The sequence below is a fragment of the Phoca vitulina genome, unplaced genomic scaffold, assembly GCF_004348235.1.
Source record: "Phoca vitulina isolate PV1807 unplaced genomic scaffold, GSC_HSeal_1.0 scaffold17, whole genome shotgun sequence".
Taxonomy (NCBI): Eukaryota; Metazoa; Chordata; class Mammalia; order Carnivora; family Phocidae; genus Phoca; species Phoca vitulina.
This window is the reverse complement of record NW_022589720.1, coordinates 890,775-909,665: the sequence shown is the minus strand read 5'-3', so window position 1 is coordinate 909,665 and position 18,891 is coordinate 890,775. Positions and strand designations below refer to the sequence as shown.

At 59.3% G+C, this 18,891-nt stretch overlaps 1 protein-coding gene across 1 annotated transcript in view; it reads left to right on the top strand.

Annotated features, from left to right (window-relative positions):
• SLC6A3 (solute carrier family 6 member 3) overlaps nt 1-18,683 on the top strand; it is a 37,288-nt gene extending 18,605 nt beyond the window's left edge. Inside the window, exons 6-14 of the mRNA XM_032415420.1 lie at nt 3,163-3,266; nt 4,446-4,570; nt 7,593-7,705; nt 8,915-9,043; nt 9,739-9,838; nt 12,311-12,411; nt 13,751-13,918; nt 15,142-15,213; nt 18,652-18,683. Of these exons, the coding sequence (XP_032271311.1) occupies nt 3,163-3,266; nt 4,446-4,570; nt 7,593-7,705; nt 8,915-9,043; nt 9,739-9,838; nt 12,311-12,411; nt 13,751-13,918; nt 15,142-15,213; nt 18,652-18,675 (936 nt within the window). The 3' untranslated portion in view covers nt 18,676-18,683. The remainder of the gene's footprint in view (nt 1-3,162; nt 3,267-4,445; nt 4,571-7,592; nt 7,706-8,914; nt 9,044-9,738; nt 9,839-12,310; nt 12,412-13,750; nt 13,919-15,141; nt 15,214-18,651) is intronic.
• The last annotated feature ends 208 nt before the right edge of the window (nt 18,684-18,891 follow it).

Here is an 18,891-nt window from a genome sequence, read left to right as displayed (position 1 = left end):
CAGGTATGCTTGCAGGAGGAGGTGGCTGTGGGTGTCACAGGCCAGGGGGCCATGATGAAGAAATCGAAGAAAATAACGAGGACAACATAAGGGAGCTAGTGCTTTGGGCAGGAAAACCAGGCAGTGCATAGGAGAAAGCCAGACATGTGCCAGTGCGTGCAGAATGATGCTCATGTGTGATGCAGAGAAGAGTAAATGACAGATGAGAGGTTGTCAGAAATGAGATAGAGATGATAGGTAGAAGGTGGAAGATGATAGGTACATTGAGATAGATAATAGATGGATAGATAGATAGATGATGGATGGATAGACAGAACTTGGGGCAGTTCCCACAGATGCCCCCAGGGATATAGTTGCAGGAGCTGGCCCTGATGAAGTCACGGGCTCCCCAGCACTATCCCAGGCTTGACCCTGACCCATCCCTGGGGTTCGGTCCAGAGGGATCTGATGGAGTCCGCAGCAGGCAGATGATGGATGGATAGATGATAGACAAATGGATAGATGATAGATGGATGGATAGATAGATGATGGATAGATGGATGGATAGATGATGGATGGATAGATAGATGATGGATAGATGGACAGACGGATGGATAGATAGATGATGGATGGATGGATAGATGATGGATGGATAGATGATGGATGGATGAATATATGGATAGATAGATGATGGATGGATGGATAGATAGATGATGGATGGATAGATGATGGTTGGACAGATGGATGGACAGATAGAATAGATGGATGGATAGATGATGGATGGATGGATAGATGATGGATGGATGGATAGATAGATGATGGATGGACAGATGGATGGATAGATAGATGATATACAGATGGATAGATAGATGATAGATAGATGGATAGATGGATGGATAGGTAGGTGATTGATGGACACATAGTTGATGGGTGACAGATAGATGATTAATATCTTGGACAAACCAGCATATTCCATCCTCTCCAAGCACCCTGTCAGCTCAGGGCTCGGAAGGGACATAGACCAGGACAGAGCAGGACTACAACCCCTGGGCTCAGGCGAGCCTGAGGTCCCATGGACAGGTCCATGTTGTCCCCGTCCAGAGGGTGGAACCATTCCTGGTCCTGCTGTGGGGTCCTGGCTGATCTTTGCATCAGCTCCTCTAGGCCTCCTCTGGATAGGGCAGGGACAGGGGCTCACTGGCTTGGTGGTCATCCTGGGATGTCCTCCCAGGGCTCCTCCTGGCCCAGGTGCTACCCATACTCCTACCCCCCAGACTCTTGATGGCCACACTCAGAGATCAAGTGGCCCTGGGCATCCTTCTCTGGGGCTTAGCAGTTGGGGCAGTTCCCACAGATGCCCCCAGGGATATAGTTGCAGGAGCTGGCCCTGATGAAGTCACGGGCTCCCCAGCACTATCCCAGGCTTGACCCTGACCCATCCCCGGGGTTCAGTCCAGAGGGATCTGATGGAGTCTGCAGCAGGCAGGAGGCCTGGCCAGCATCCTCACTGGTCTAGAGTAGGTCAGGAGCAGAGGTTCTACATGGGGCCTGCCCCGCAAGCAGACAGGACAGAAGGGACCATCTGCTCCATCCCTTGCCATGTCCCTGGCACTATGGACCCTGCACTGCTCTGACACAGAGACTGCCCTGCATCCTGGGGATCCATTTCTGGATCCCCCATCTGGACAAGGGACTTCTCTGTAGGGGTCAGCATCCTCGGATGGCATCCAGACCCTTATTCATTCATCTGCAGCTCTTGGGGTGGTTGACAGGTTGGGACAGGTCGAGGCTGGGGCAGACAGAACCCCATCTTGGAAGAGCTCCCATTCCCACAGGAGAGGAGAGGTCAGGTGCTAAAGGAAGGAAGGCAGTTCCACGTCGGCCCAGAGAGGCTGCCGGGGGGGGTTCCAGGATGGGTCCTGCACTGGGTCCAGAGCTGGGTCCTCGGGGCGGCAGTGAGCAAAGGCCTGGACAGTCGTCCAGGAGGCACATCCTGGAGGGGGGGTCACACGTGCGAAGGCTCAGGGGTGGGCACTGACCTGGTGAGGGCTGGCACTAAGCAGGAGGCAGGGGCTCTCCCTGTGACCACGGCTCCTGCCCGCAGCGGCCCGGCCAAGCTAGCTAACTGATGACAAGCACAAGGGGGACAGCAGGGCAGAGGCCCCTTGGCCCACTCACCACTCAGCTACTCAAGGCCGCATGCTGAGGCCTAGCCCGCTGCCTGGAACACACTGTCCCTGACACCAGGGTGATCCAGAGACTCTGGGCATGCTGCCCAAAGGACAGACGTCCTGCTGGTCCTGGAGCGTGGGCGGGTGGCCAGCTCCCAGCAGCCGTAGGCTCCGGCCTCCTCTGCTGCATCCTGTCCAGCTCCCCTGTGAGGTCATACTCAGGCCAGCCACCCTGGGGCCCTTGGAGGTCGCCCCGTGTGCCCAGCCGATCTCTGGTGTGACTGCCGCAGGGTTCTTGCCCTCAGGCCTGCACCATGGGCTGCCTGGTCACTCAGGGACAGCCCCCAGGGCCAACAAGCCCCCAGACCCCTCAGATGGCTGATGTGGTCCTCCCGGGAGATGCCCCCAGGGTGGGGTTCAGCTGCTTTCCACCCCCACCAAGGCTGTGTAGGGGCGAGGCAGCGCCCACATCCCCAGGGGGTCTCCGCGTCACCCTGATGCGAACAGTTGTGTTTGACTTTTAAAAATACCACGTTGGTGCAGTTATCAGCCACGGGCTTTCACTTGGCCCGTGTGCACCGAGCGAGCACACCCCAGTGCCTGGGCTTCACAGCCTTTCCACGGCTGCCGCTGTGTGCATACCGTGAGCCCGTGGCTTTAAACCCGTGGGAAAGACAGCGGACATGAGTGGGCACGTCTGACCGAGGCATCAACGTCCATCGCATCTTAATAAATTAACTACAAGTCTGGCCGTGCGCACAGCGGTGCTGACGTTCCGAGGGAAATTGCAAATAAAGCACCAAGATACAGCCCTTCCGTGAGCTGCGCTCTGGGGCCAGGGACACGGCGGGTGTGACCCACTGATCATGTTGTCAACGCCACTGGCTCGTTGATGACAGTGTTGTCTTTCAATCCGACCCCGTTCCGTGGAGCCCTCGCTGGCCCTGGGATAGCCGGTCTCCCGGGTTCCACGCACTCCCTGCAATTACCTCTCTTGTCTGGCTCTATGCAGGTGTGGATAGATGCTGCCACCCAGGTATGCTTCTCGCTGGGCGTTGGGTTTGGGGTGCTAATTGCCTTCTCCAGCTACAATAAATTCACCAACAACTGCTACAGGTAAGTCCCGAGCCCCTGTCCCCATCACGGGTTCTGCCAAATCACTGACTTCTGGAAATAACGTGTCCCCAGATACAGGGAGGGGGGACACGCTGTGCTCACAGGGCCTCTGAGCCAGAATGGCTCTTTAGTGGAAATTAAAAGGCGGAAGCTACAGGCAATTTGGTTCTTGCTCTAAAGAAAGTACCGGAACAGATGAAGGTGTTCGCCACCTCCCGGAGTACCCACTGAGGGCCCCAGCCTCTGCCCCCTCGTCCATCGCCTGCCAGGCCCCAGCTGCCCCTGCCTCCCGGCCCCCAGGGCCAGGCCTCCCCAAGGTGCTCAGGGCACCCGGCTCCAGGGCAGGCAGCGAAGTGCCAGAGCTGAGTGACCTGCAGCCATAGGCTGGACCCAAAATCCATCTAAAAACAAAAGCAAGTTCATCTGGGACCTGCTTTCTTTGACCCTTATGGGCTTGTGTTTATTTTCTTCACATCATGAGGACAGAAAATGCAGTAAAAATACAAAGACAGCGTGCATAGCAAAGTGGCCACACGTGCGGGTGGACAGCCCCTGCCCGAGCCCACCCAGGCCTCGCCGGGGTCAGGGCACTCAGCAAATGTCCTTCCACTCCGGTGCCCGGAGGGGCTGACCGCACCCCTGCTCCCCCACCTCTCCTTCCCTCTGGCCCTCTGAGTTCTCAGCCTTCTGAATGGGGTCCCCCATGCTCGGGGGACCCCAGACCCACCCCCTCAGAACTGCATTTCAACCAGCCCCCCCCCCCAGGCTTCTAGACATCCTGCCAGACAGCCCCCTGCAGAGCATGGGTGGGGACCCTGCTGGTTTCCGTTTGCCCGCCCGGAGCCCCCACATTGCAGGTGGGGGCTGTCTCACCTTCACACTGAGTCGTGAGCACCAGAAGCCCCTCGGTTCCTGGGCGGACACACACGGCTGGTCACCACGGGGCCTGCCTGGGCCAAAGCCGGGACACAGCCAGAGCCTTAGAGCCGCTCCGCTGGGGGTCCTGTCAGCCCGGGCACCAGCCTCTCTGCGGTGCAGCCCACGGGAGGGGCTGGGGGTGCCCTTCTGCGAAAGCACCCCTCCAAAGCCCGCCTGCCCTCAGACGCAGCGCATTAAGGACAAAGGCAGGAAGCTGCCCCTGCCTCAAGGCATGGCTGGGACGTGTGTCTTGTTCCCCAGAGATGCGGTCATCACCACCTCCGTCAATTCCCTGACGAGCTTCTCCTCCGGCTTTGTGGTCTTCTCCTTCCTGGGGTACATGGCCCAGAAGCACAGCGTGCCCATCGGGGACGTGGCCAAGGACGGTGAGTCTCCCTAGGGCAGGCCCAGCGTCCCCACAGCTCCGCCCGCCCCACAGCCCTGGCCACCCAGGCCTCTGAGTGTTTACCCCGTGCAGTGGGAGGGAGACGCTCGGGCCCTGCGTCCGGCTCACACGAGCTGCATGTGTTCCAGAGCAGAGAACCCGTGGACGGGTCCCCGGGGCGGCGACACGCCCACCACACCCCACTGCTGCCCCACTGGTCGCCAGCCCCCGGCAGAGGCCCTGGGGCTGCAGGACAGGGTCTGGTTCCCCGTCTCAGGGTAGGCCTTGTCTTTGTTTACACTTTGGAAGGAGGCCCACGCAGCTCAGGGGTGGGGGCCACACAGCCCTCAGGGCCGGAGAGCAAGGCCAGAGAGAAGCCTGGTGGATTTGGGACATGAGCCGTTCATCGGCGCCAAAGCTTTTCCCTCCAAACACCCGGTGATCATGACATATGTAGGTGGGATTTGGGTAATAACCAGAGGAATCACGAAGTCTTGGGCACACAGGGACAACAGAGACCCTTGTTCCCAACCTGCTCACCAGCCAGCCGCGAACACCAGGTGTCTGCGTGCCAGGAAGTGGGCAGGTGGGAGTGGGCACAGGTGACCCAGGGAGCAGGCTGGGCCCCAGCAGGAGGCCAGGTGCAGGGGTGGGGTACGGAAGGGGCTGCTCAGTCCTAGTGTGTGGGTAGAAAGCCATGGCACTGGGCCGGGCCGGGACAGCAGGGTCTCCGGAGATTACTGCAACCCCTCGCCTGCCGTCAGATTATTCTGGGGGTGAGCGAGGAGGACTCTTCCCCTGGAGTCTGTCCTCACCCGTCCACTTTCTATGAAAAGGCCCATCTTCTCCTGGGGCTGCTCCTCAGGCTCAGGAAAGCCCGTGAGGGTGTCCCTGCCTCATCTCTTCCTGAATCTTTTTATTCTTGAGTGGGAGTAGGGACAGGGGAGCAGAGGGCCCCCCACCTGTGCCCGCAGCCCTTAGCCTCCATCCCATCCGATTCTTGCAGTGTTGAGCCTTCGGACCCCAGTTTGAAAGTAGGAAGCAGAGGTCCGGCCCTCCGGGACTGGCAGGGAAAGCAGGGGCTGGGCGTCCGGGCGTATGTGCTTCCTAAGTCCACATCCTTGCCTCCAGGAAAAAAATCCAATAAAGGCAGGAGAATGGGAACATAAAGCAAATAAATACAGAGCAGTGAAATTTACTCACTGCTGCATTTATGCATTTCCCGTGCTTTTGCCCTTTTTTATGATAAATAGCAATAGCTTACAAAAACCTCTATTAACCCCTGGAAGTAGAGTGAATATCTTCTATGCATTTCCGTGACAAGCAAAGTAAATGTCATTTATAGCTCTAATTCTCAAGAAAACAGGGTGAAATGTTAACCCAGGTACAGAACTGAAAGGCTACGATATTGACATCACGTTCCACCAAGCTGACCGACCTCCCCTGGGTCTGTGGCTTATGGCATTTAGGCTCTAGAGCGTCTCAAATGAGCCGCCCCTCAGCCCTGCACTGGGGACTGGGCCCCTTGCATGGGGGCAGGAATTGCAGAGAGCCCCGGCCTGAGCACGGGCCCCATGAGGACAGCGTGGCTGTGGAGCTCTGTTCCATCCTCTACAAAGATCCGTCAGCGCCCAGCCCCCGTCGGCTGGTGCCCGCCACGGCCCTGCTGAGGGCTGAGAGATTAGGGAAGCCACGTCTTTGTGCATAAAGGCTCGGAAGGCCATGTGAGTGAGTTGAGTAGGCCCATCTTTTAAAAGTGACCATGGAAATGATTAGTTTCCTGTGGGAATGTTTTTACTTTGGGGATCATCAAGGCCAAACTGCTGCGAGTCTGGTTGAGCCCTGCACCGTTTCCATCCCCGCCTCCCTGCCTCTGTCTGAGCCCACGGCCCCCACGCGCACCCAGATTCCACGGCGGGGTGAGGGAACAGGCATGCCTCCCAGCATGCATATGCTCCACACAGCAGCCCCGCTCCTGGGATGTCCTGAAAGGGAATGATCCCAGGGGAGCTGCTATGTGAGCAGAAACGTGCCCCTTTCAAGCATTTGCTGAGCTGTAGTATTTCCATATTCATTACATGGTTTTTAAAGATCAGACACAGTTATTCATTGGCATGGAAAAATATTCATATATTGCTAAATGTACCTCAGTGAGTGTGAGCATGTGTGAGAGAGCATGTGTGTGTGAGCATGCACGTGTGTGTGTGACAGCATGCATGTGTGTGAACATGCATATGTGTGCGTGTGAGCATGTGTGCGTGTGAGAGCATGTGTGCATGTATGAGCATGGATGTGTGAGCATGTGTGTCAGCATGCGTGTGCGTGAGCATACGTGTGTGTGTGTGAGCATGCATGTGTCAGAGCATTGTGTGTGCATGAGCATGGGCGCGTGTGTGAGAGCATGCATGTGTGCATGCATGTGAGCATACATGTGTGTGAACATGCATGCGTGCTGTGTGAGAGCATGTGTGCATGTATGAGCATGGATGTGTGTGCATGTGTGAGCATGCGTGTGTGAGCATGCGTGTGTGCGTGTGTGTGAGCGTGCATGTGTGCATGAGAGAGCATGCGTGTGTGTGAGCATGTATGCATGTGCACGTGTAAGCGTGTGTGTGTGCGTGAGAGAGCATGCATGTGGGGGGTGCGTGCGTGTGTCTGTGATGTGCACAGGAACGCAGGCCAGGAGGCCTGGCGGAGGTTGTCAGGGACGGCGGCCAGGCTGCTGCAGCCCCTCCCGCCCTCACCTGCGTTGGTACCACTCCCACTTCCTCTCCAGCCCCCACAGCCCCACGCAGACCAGAAGGACCCAGAGGAACAAGGTGCGGGCCTCCGGCTGACGTCAGGTTTCCATTTTCTGGAGTCCTGGGCCAGGTGTCCACTGAGTTCCCAGGAGAGAGGACTCTTGAGGGAGACGGGGAAGAAGGCGCTGGGAGGGATTTTGTCACCTTACTGCTATGTCGGCCTCCCTGGGTGGGGGAAGAGGGGAGCCGCAAGTCAGCGGCAACAGGAGGGTCTGTTTTCAGGGCCCGGGCTGATCTTCATCATCTACCCCGAGGCGCTGGCCACGCTCCCACTGTCCTCGGCCTGGGCCGTGATTTTCTTCATCATGCTGCTCACCCTGGGGATCGACAGCGCCGTGAGTGACCTCAGCACCTCGCACACCAGGGGGGCCTGCCTGTGACAGCCGGGCTTCCTCACAGCCCTCGCAGGGCAGGCAAACCCCGACGCCCCTGAAGGGTCTCCCAGAGCTCCTGTGCTACAGAGCCCCGCATGGCGGGAGGAGGGTCCCACAAGTGCTGAGACCCTTCCTGGGTGGGGTGTTGGACCAACTCACCCCCTCTTTCACTCGGGGCCTCCAGCTGTGCCCTCTGCCCAAGTCACTAAGACCCGAACACACACATACAAGCCGGCAGCAGGACGCAGTGCAGGGAACGGGGTGAGGACCCCCCAGGGCCAGGGCCGGTCCCTCCTGACTCATTGCCTTCCTTGACCCCAGAGCCCCCCAGGAGGGTTGGATGCACCTGCAGAGCAGGGGAGCAAAGTCTCCAGCTGCAGCCCAGGCCTGGCCTGCTGAATATCTCATGTGCAGCCCTGTGTATGTGTGCACGTGCTCGCGTGTGCATGGGTGTGAGTGCGTGCATGCGTGTGCACTAGGGAGGACGAATATGGGCCTGCTGCACTTCCTCAGGCTCCTGTGTCCCCATTGCCTGCTCAGGACCAACAGCTGAGACCTCATGAGTGGCCACGGGTGCCCTGTCCCCCAGAGCTTCCTGGAAAGTGCAGAGAACCACAAATCCTGCCCCCTGTGAATGTGGGTCACACGCCCTAGCCTCCGGCTGTCATCTCCCAGCCAGCCTGGTCAACGCCTGCTGGGTGACCACAGCCCTGGACCGCACATCTGGTGGGGATGAATCCCATGAACAGCAGGGCAAAGAGGGTCACCAAGTAGGCCAGGATACTTGGAGCACACCCCATCAGGACGACACTCAGAGTCAGGAAGGTTGTGCCCGTGGCCACGCCGGGTCTTCCCCAAGAACAAAGTAGGGCTGTGCTGTGGGGAGACGTGTGTTTGGGGCAGTCGGGCAGGGCTGAGGCTTTGTGGCGATTTCAGCGGATGGTGCCACATTAGCCACATGGGGCTGGAGACTGGCTGAGCACGTCCCCTCGCGGGACAGGTGCACCCCCGGGTCCTCTTTCCAGGGGCTGCGGGCCGTCTTGCGTGCAGGGCACTCTGCAGCCCGGATGCTGTGCGGCCCCCACTCGTGTCCACGCCCCAGGTGTAGGTCCGTTGGACGTGACGTAAATCGCGCCCCACCCCGCAGCGCCCCCGCTCTGTTGGCTGCAGATGGGCGGGATGGAGTCGGTGATCACCGGGCTCGTTGACGAGTTCCAGCTGCTGCACCGGCACCGGGAGCTCTTCACCCTCTTCATCGTCCTGGCCACCTTCCTCCTCTCACTCTTCTGTGTCACCAACGTACGTAGCCGTGCTCGCTTTGCCTGGCGCGGCCTCACTAGCATTTGGTGTTGGCAGCGTGGCTGGTACTGTCTGAGAGCCCCAAACCGTGACTTGCACTGATATGCTAATGACACGCGGGTCGCTGTGGTCACACGGGGGATTACGTGGTCGCACAGGGTAGCCGTGGTCACCAGGAGCAGCTGTGGTCACACACGGGGCAGCCGTGGTCACAGCGGTAGCGGTGGTCCATGGGACGCGGTCTCGAGTTCCTGCAGCTCCTGGACGGCCCCCTTGGAAGCGGCCTGGGCTAAGCGCCTGCCTGTTGCATCTGCGGGGCTGGGGGCCAGGGGAGGCCTGACCACGGGGAGCGGGGCCTGGGTCAGCTCCCCTCCCAAGTTTGGCATTCGGCTGCTTTCACCTCTGATTGCACCTGGAGCGCCCCTGGGGGGGGAGGGGAGGGAGGAGAGGAGTGGAGGGGAGGGGAGAGGAGAGGAGAAGAGAGGGCCTTGCCATTCCCGCACAAAAGGCACGTCCCTGAATAGCTGTGCGTGGACTGAATTTCAGTGACTCCAATCGGACTTCACAGATAGACTATGTCTGTAAACTGAATCCGCAGGCCCGGTGTCTGTTTGGGGAGAGTGTTTTTGTGGGCTTCCTCGGGTGAGGCGTGCCGTGCCGGGCACCCCAATTTCAGTGGGCACCCCCTCTTCCAGGGCGGCATTTACGTCTTCACGCTGCTGGACCACTTTGCGGCCGGCACGTCCATCCTCTTCGGAGTGCTTGTCGAGGCCATCGGGGTGGCCTGGTTCTACGGTAAGGACGGGCCCTCCTCTGGGGCCGGTGTGCGTCAGCAGGTGGCAGACCCAGCTGCGGTGCCGTCACTGGGACCAGCCAGATCGATGAGCACAGTCAGCCGGAGGGCGCACCCCAAAACGCTTACTGTGGTCAGAACTGTTTGGTGTGGCCACCTGATCGTACTGTGCCGATGTCCTCGTTGGTCATTAAGAGAGAATGGCCTACGGGCCCGGCGGAGGTGAGGTCTCCTCAATCGGCTAAGAAACAGGCCTGTTCCTCCCTGGGGAACATGACCAGCACGCAGTTCGTGAGGTGGGGGCCGATCGGTGTCTCACCGCGCCACGCTCACCGTCAGCTCCTCACGCCCTCGCTGCTGACCAGTCAGCCGCTGGCTCCTGAGTTAGAGCCCCGCGCCCCCCGAGGTTGGGGGCCACTGGTGGGCAGGCAGCGCCCAGACGAGACTGGGCCCCCTGCAGCCACGGCTGGCCTGTCCCTGCTGGCCCGCGGGCCGCGTCGCGGGCGTTGTGACAGCCACGGGCAGCCGAGCTGGAGGAGGCATCCTTTCCCAGGATGCTGACCTGGGCCAGCTGCCCACCTTGCCTGCTCTCCCGGAAGGAGAGAGCTCCTGGCCAGGCTTCTCTGGGGCACTTAGCAGTGACAGCTCTGGGCGTCGGGTGCACTCTCCCTGGCTGTGAGCTCCAGCCCAGAGCTAACGGTCTGCAGGCTGCACCAGCTCCCCTCCCGTGGGAGCCCTAGGGTCACGCAGTGGGCATGGCCTCGGGGCCATGGACAGCGTGGCCCAAAGAAGCAGGTCGGCTTTGAGAGGCTGCACCTGACAAATAGTTCACATTCCCAGAGCTTTTTCAATTATATTTTCTTTTGTACAGAAAAGGGAAATATCGAACTCTGCTTTCATTAGCACCTGGAATCAATACTTGATCATTTAAAATTGGGCTCTCTCCCCCACCCCCAAATGAAACCCCACAGTGAAAGAGAGCAAGTGCCCCAAACGCGTCCCTCGGTCATGAGCTCAGTGCTGGTGAGGCGGGAGAGACGCTGGCGACTGCGTGCTCCCCAGAGCCTCGGAAGACGGAGTCCACGTTGTTTCTCCAAACAGCCATTCACATCTCTAATCCGCACACACAGTCTGTGTTTCTTGGGAGCTGTATCAGAGTGTGCCGGGTCTGTGCACCAACGGTCCCTGTCGGTCTTCGAGCCAACAGCCCAGCGCCAGGAGGGGCCGTGGGCTGACCTGACCACTCGTGGGGCTGAGTCCAGAGGGGCCGAGGGGCTGGCCTTGGGTTCACCCTTCTCCATTCCACTCTGCCCCTGGTCCATCTCCATGTCCAGGGTTCCGATGATGGGGTTGGTTTGTGCAGAGGGAATTCTGAATGGAGGGGTCTTCCCAACATGTCCCCAACATGAGGCCCACGAGACTCACCCCAGGCTCAGTGGACAAACTGTGGTCGTCCGAGCAGAGGCCAGGCCAGACTCGGGGTGGGAGAAATCACTGTTGAGATCTCTTAGAGAAAGTGCCAGTTCACTAAGCTTTAGAAATAGCTTTCCTTAAGAAACAATGATTATAAATATATCCTGGAATATTGTCCAGCCTTGAAAGGAAGGACATTCTGACACCTGCCACAACACGGAGGAACCTTGAGGACATCCTGCCGAGTGATATAAGCCAGTCATAATAGGACAAATCCCGTAGGATTGCACTCATGTGAGACAGAAGGTGATGGTGGGCGCCAGGGTGGGGGAGGGGGAGAGGAGTTAGTGCTTCGTGGGATGGGGCTTCAGTTTGGGAAGATGGAAAGTTCCAGCTAGAACCATCCGATGCTGGTGATAGTTGTACAGCAATGTGAATTAGCATCTCCAAACGCCACACTTAAAAATGATTAAAATGGTAAAATTTGTTATGTGTATGAGCACAATTTTTTCATTGTTATGTGAGTCACCATACAGTACATCATCAGTTTTTGATGTGCTGATCCACGATCCACTGTTTGCGTATAACACCCAGAGCTCCGTGCAGGACGTGCCCTCCTCAGTACCGCAATTTTTCTAAAGAGAAAAAGAAGTAGTTCTGGCCTAGGGGAGGCAGGACAGCCTAGGGCGAGGGAGGAAGCGCTGAGGGAGGAAGAGGACGGAGAGAGGGCAGGCGAGCTGCCGACGCCCCACACATGTCCCTCGGTGCGCAAGACGGTTGAGGAGTGCCCGTCTCCCGGTGTCACCACAGTGAACACGCATGGGGACCCTGGCCGGCAGGAGCACTGGGAGGCCTGGGGGGGCTGCAGGAGGTGGGGTGGGACCCAGGGCGGGGAGAATGTCGTCCTGACCCCCCCACCAGTGGGAAGTCTGAGTGGGGGGGAGCGTGCCGTCCTGACCCCCCACTCGCGGGAGGCCTGGGGGGGGCTGCAGGAGGTGGGGTGGGACCCAGGGCGGGGAGCGTGCCGTCCTGACCGGCCCGCTCGGCTCCTTCCACCACAGGCGTGAGGCAATTCAGCGAGGACATCAAGCAGATGACCGGGCAGCGGCCCAGCCTCTACTGGAGGCTGTGCTGGAAGTTCGTCAGCCCCTGCTTCCTGCTGGTAAGGGCCCCACATGCACGCCACCGCCCACCCTGGCCCCAGGGCCCCTGGTGGCCGCACGCGCCTGGGCTCTCGCTCGTTCGTGTGAGGCTGGGGAGGGGGCTGTCCCCTAAAATCCTCCGTGGTCTCCTGAAGGTGCCCCCCACTCTCTGGGCCCACTGAGAAGCCTCATGCTGGATCCACGGTGGTACTCCCCTGTGCATCACAGCGCTGCCGTGGGCGGGAGGCCAGAGCTGAGCACGGCCACCGGCTGGCTCCTACCCTGAGGACAGTCACGGGATGTAGACTTCCGGGGGGAGGGGGCACAAGGCTCAAATGCCGAGGACAGGAGTAACTTAGATCCTGTCCCAGCATGGCCACCATGAGCAAGTCCGGTAGCCGCCTGGCTCTTCTCATTGGGCCAGGGGCCACCAGCCCAAGCCCATGGGCCAAGTCCACCGGCCGCCGGTTCCATTAGAATAGGACCACGTGGATCCCCTTACGACGGCCCACGGCTGCGTCTCCACTACAGCAGCCGGGGGAGTCGTCATGTGGCCAAGACCTGATGGCTCACGGAGCCTGACCTGTCCTGCCCGGTCTGGACAGGTGACCCCGAAGGCCGTTCAAGGGCTGTCCGCGTCTGAGCAGAGAGCCCCCCGAGCTCCTCACAGAGACGCACATCTCCCCGACCCCTGGCACGTCTGGAACGAATGCGCCTCCTGGGCCAACCCAGGGCTAGTGAGAGGCAGAGGCAGAGACAGAGACAGAGATAGAGATAGAGACAGAGACGGAAAGACAGAGACAGAGACAGACAGAGATGGAGACAGAGAGACAGAGACGGAGACAGAGAGGCAGAGACAGAAATAGAAACAGAGAGACAGAGACGGAGAGACAGAGATAGAGAGACAGGCAGGCAGAGAGGGAGCGAGCGGGAGCCTGGCTGCTGACACAATCCGCAGTTTCTCCCTGAGCTGAGCCCAGACGCTCAGAAGCTGCCGATCGCCCCCCCCCCCCCCAGGCCTGCTTCTAGCATGTTCATCTCGGCTGTGCTCAGAGGGCTGCGGGGGTCAGGTGTGCTCGCTGGACAAGCCAGGCAGGGTCTCCCGGACATGATAACCCGTTAGGCTTTCCAGGGGCAGCTGTGAGGCTGCCGTGCATCCCGCAGCGGGGTGCGCATCCCGCCCCCCCACCCCCTGCAGCGCGGTCCTGGCTGAGCCGCACGCACGCGCAGCAGGCTGGCAGCCCGGGCCCCCAGAGCCGCCCCGGCCGGGAGACCCTCCGGTGAAACCCTCGCTCCCGGGCCCGCCTCACCCCAGCCGCCCGCTGAGAGCCGCCGCCTGAACTCTGCCCTCGGTTTCAGTTTGTGGTTGTGGTGAGCATCGTGACCTTCAGGCCCCCGCACTACGGAGCCTACATCTTCCCCGAGTGGGCCAACGCGCTGGGCTGGGCCATCGCCACGTCCTCCATGTCCATGGTGCCCATCTACGCAGCCTACAAGTTCTGCAGCCTGCCCGGCTCCCTGCGCGAGGTGCGTGTTTACACGGGCCCTCCCCCTGCCCTGCCCCTGCCGGGACCCCAGCAGCGAGGTCGGGCGGGCGTCCACCGCCCAGCTCTGCCGCCGCCTGTCCATCTCTGCCCTCCAGGGCGGGCTGGCGGGGCGGCGGCCACGGCGGAGGACGGGCCCGGGGCAGGCGCGGGAGGAAGCCGGCTGTGCGTGCGCGCGCCCGCGTGCGCGGGTATCCGTGTGCGTGCGCGGGTATCCGTGTGCGTGCGCGCCCGCATGCGTGGGTATCCGTGTGCGTGCGCGTCCGCGTGCGTGTCCGTCCACCTGTGTGCGTGTCCGCCTGCGTGCGCGTCCATGTGCCTGCGCATCTGCGTCCGTGCGTGTCCGCGCGTGTCCGCTCAGGCCGTCACCCGTGTGCCCGTGCGCTCCTGCCGGGGTGTGTGTCCACGCCCGTCCTCCGTGGGCACAGGTGAGCCAGGTGAGCTCTGCAGGGCGTGGTGCAGGTGGGAAGGCAGCGGTCAGGGGCTGGGGCGGAATCGGGGCCGGGTCCAGCTGTGGTCGAGCAGCGGCACCGGCAGGAACCCCTGTGTGGCGGGCTTTGCCCTGGGGCCTCTCCGTCATTGCGCGTGTGGCACGGGCTCCTGCCACCTGTAAAGGAGGGGGTGGGGTCGGGTCACGAGGGGCACCGCTTACCTCCTGGCGCCCGGATTCCCGGGAGAAACAAAGGACCCAGGCCTCCTTGGAAGGAACGCCCCACGCGCCCGCTCAGAGCTGCCCTGGGAGTTCTCGGGAGGGGAGCTCTCAGCAGTCGGACCAGGCCTGGGGCAGGCAGGGTGCCGGGAGCTCGGGGTGGGGGGTGGCGGGGGGAGCCCCGAGCGAAGCGGGCCGGCATCCTGCAGTGGGGACCCCTCCCACACACCTCTCACTGCCTGTGGGGCCCAGCCGAGGCCCCTGCGTGGGGGCAGAGGGAGGCGGGGCCTGCAGCCCCGAGGGCGGGACTCTGATCACAAACCACCGCGGGGCGGTCGCCTGGCCTCAAGACTCAGAGGGGCATGCACGCTGTGCAGCCTCACTCAGGGCCCAGGCAAGCTCGGCGTAGAGACAGAGGCTTGTCCTCATGTGGGCTGGACTCTGCTCCAGGGTCTGGGGAGGCCCAGCTGTCAGCCTCAGCATCTGACCGGGTGTCTACAGGGGCCCCTGCCCCTCGCTGAGGGCGCCGGTGCCTAAGGCCTCTTCTTCTCTTCTAGAAACTGGCCTATGCCATCACTCCAGAGCAGGAGCGCGAGCTGGTGGACAGCGGGGAGGTGCGCCAGTTCAGGGTGAGTGCCCGTCTCCTCGGGGAGAATTCAGAGCCTTATACTTGGCCTCAGGCCATCGGCCCTCTTGGCCCTCTGCAGGCCACGAGGTTGCGGTCGTTCCCTACCAAAGGCTGGGGAATGCCTGTGCGCCGGCCGATCCTAAGTGCTGCCTGGGCTCACCCTTGGAGGACCCCTGTACTGACGGCGGGGGCGGGGAGCGGGCAGTGGGCAGAATGAGAAAGCTCGGCAGAAAGAGGAAGCAGAAGGGTGGAGGGCCGGGTGGGGTCCTCAAGGTGGCCTCTGAGCAGACCCCTGCGTGAGGGAGGGACGGAGAAGAGGGAGGGCTGAAGCAGCTCAGAGCCTTGCCCTCATGGGGCTGGGGGTGGGCAGGAGGTGCTCTGACGGACCCCGACCCAAGGGGTCACTCAGGCTGCTGCAGACTGTTGGGGTGGGGGCTGCAGAGAGCCGGGAGACCAGGGGCCTCCAGGGGGAGAGGGCGGGGGTCACAGCAGGCCTGTGGCAGGATTGGGCTCATGCCTTTCTTGGATTTGCTCTGTTCTACTTGTGCTAACTTTCTAAAGGAGACCTTAGGTCCCTAATTCTCAAGCCCCCTTCTTTCCTAAGAGAAGCGCTCAAGGCCCTGCACAGGGCGCGTCGGCCACACTTAGCTCAGCCTTTTCCTTATCGGTTGGCACTAAGGGTATTTTAATTTTCGTTGTGAGTTTGTCAACCCATGAGTTGCTTGGAAGTCTGCTTTCAAATCCCCAAATCTATGGGGATGTTTCATCGATGTTTTTGTGATCAGTGTCTGAATTGATCGCATCTGGGCCACCTACCCTTGGAGGCGTGTGAAGACGTCTGTGCGGCGGAGCCCCTGACCCACCGTGGCAGACGTGACACGCGTGTTTGGATTCGATGTGTCCTCTAGTTAGTGGCATGCGCTTCTCCTTCCATCTGCCACGTCACGCTGGTGACCCTGCCACTCAGACCTTGTACCACTTCGCCAACTTCAGCTCTGCTTGACCGTGGGTAACTGGGAGACATTTGCAGAATATCCCACCCTGGTAGTGTATTTGTCCAGTTCCCCCCCCCCCACCCCCCCCCCCCGCCAAAATTCCACCAGTTTTTTGCTTTATATATCCCGAGGCTGCTTTCCGGGGTAACTCCCCGTTTAGGATGGTCGCATCTCCCCTTGGACTTCACGCATCCTCTCCCCCTTGTGGTGCTTTTGCTCTGAAAGTCGTCTGGGCCTGAAATGATACTTACAGCAGGTTTCCCCTGAGTTTGCCAGGAACATCTTTTGCAATCTTTTAACTTTCAACTTCACAATGTTCTCAAAATGTAGGTGTCTTTTGCAAACCTGGTATACACCTGGAATTTTTTACTCTGACAAGAGATTAATCCATTTACATTTGTTGTAATTATTGATATTTTTGGCTTGATTCTAGGCTTTTTAACTCTGTCACGTTTTTAATGTTTATTTTTTTATTTCCTTTTTATGGATTGTTTTTTGGGGGATTTGCTTTTTTTCCCCCTTTTTCTAATGTTTTCTCTCTGTTTGGAACTTATATACTCACATACTTTACTTATATACCTATACTTTATTCCTTTATAGTTATCTTGAAATTGTAACATACATACTTCACTTTAAATATAGAAAGGGGCACAACATCTCAACTCCCATCCTGAATGTAGAACTTCTACTGATTATTATGCTGTTTGTACTCAATACTCCATTTCTGTCTTTTTTAATCCACAAATTAGACACTATTATTATTATTATTGCTATTTTGTATAGAAATGCTCTCTTGAGTCGATGTGCACATTGAGTGTTTATTTTTGCATCTTACTTTTTGGCATCTGCATCTTTCCTTTGAGCATCATTTTCTTGCTTTATAAAAAAAAAAAAAAAAGATCCTTCAGACTTTCCTTTAAGGAGATCTCTTGATAAACATCCCCACTCCTGTATGTCCGGAGATGTCTTTATTTTGCCCTTATTCATGGAAGAGGGTGTCTCCGTGCACACAGTTCTCGATGGACAGCCGCTGTCTTCCAGCGACGTGAAGCCCTGAGTTCTCGGCAGCTCCCTCTGCTGTTGCTCTGGACCACGTGTGTGTCCGGGGCCTGCAGACCAATGGTTTGGGTCAGCCCTGGGAACTTTGCAGCCATCCCTTCCAACCTTGCCTCTGCTCTCCTCGGGGCTCTGCTGTGTGACACCTGCCCCGCCCTCCGGTTCTCGTGCTCGCTCAGAAGTTTTGTATATGTGGTGACTCTGGCCCACAATTGTACAACACCCTTTTCTCAGTCCATTTAGTCATTTATCTAAAAATCAAACCCCACGAACTTCCACACAGAAATCTCACATTGATAGTAACCCACGTGCACCTGCCTGTGCTTCCTCCCATCCATCCCTGGGCAAACACGCTCCTAATCTAGTTTGGATCTTTCGTGTGCCGTCTGCACCATATAGTTTCCTTGCATCTGTGGATACTTCTGCGTTCCCGAAAAGTAGATCGGTTTGAAGTGGGACGTCCCCATGGAGCTCTCAGGCTCTGGGCCCCAGCTCCCTTCTGCCTGTGTGCCCTGCACAGTCTGCTGGGCTGGGGCTGCCGTCCTGCTCCGGCCGCTGGGGAGCCCGGCAGGCAGCGTGAGCCCTGTGGCCGCGTGAGCCCGGCCGGCAGCTCCTCCCGGAGGGTGGCAGGGAGCGGCGTCCAACCAGGGGTAGATTCGGCGTCTTCCCATCCCCGGTGTGGCTGTGTCAGAAACGAGCCCTGCATGCTCTCCTCCTGAAGCATTTAAAAACACGGTTCTTGCCATTGAGCGTGATCGAATGGCTGGTGCTCAGAAACAGGCTGAGCTAACAGCTGCCTAGTAACAGGCAGTGACGTTTGCTGGAGAACTAAATCCCCCTCTTGTCGACCTTGGCCTCCCCAAGCGGTGAGCCAGGCCTGCCCTGAGCTCCTTGGGGGTCACACGAAGCAAGACACAGGCGCAGGGTACCGCCTTTCCCTGGGACGGGTTCAGAGGCCCCAGGGAGGTGGCACAGGGGCCTCGGGGCATCGCCGGTCTGCCTGCCCAGTGTCTGTCCAGTCGCTGATGTGACACTCGCCTGGTCCCCGCACTAGCCCCTCCCTGCAGCTGTGCACTCTGTCTTTTCTTTGCCAACAGACTTATTCGTATATAGTTACGTAAGGGTTATTATGTATCATTGTTCACATAACGTAGTTCATTCCTGCATATTCGATATAAGGGTGTATTCCTATATTCGGTACAAGGAGTATTTCTGGAAGGTTCACCTGGGCGTCGGGCCTGCGGTGCTGCTCCTGCGCCTCCCGCCTCCCGGATGAGCTTCCTGGGCTGCACGGGGTCTCCCAGGGCTCGTCGGGTCGGCAGCCAGGAGCCACCACTAGCCAGGCAGCCTCCTGCTTTGCTTCCGAATAAACCCTGTTTCCTTCCTAGCTTCGCCACTGGCTGCTGGTGTAGAGGTAGCAGGAGGCCCGGCACGGCCGCCCCGCAGTGGAGACGCCGCCGAGGAGGAGCCCCAGCTTCGAGAGGAAGGCGGGGGCGCCCACTGTCCCAACTCCTGCCTTCCCAGAACCACACGGGGGCTCTGCCTCCGGGCCCCTCACGCCCTTCCTTTGCCACGGGGAGAGGACTGGCCGTCCGTGCTGTGTCTGTGATCACTTAACGTAGATCCGT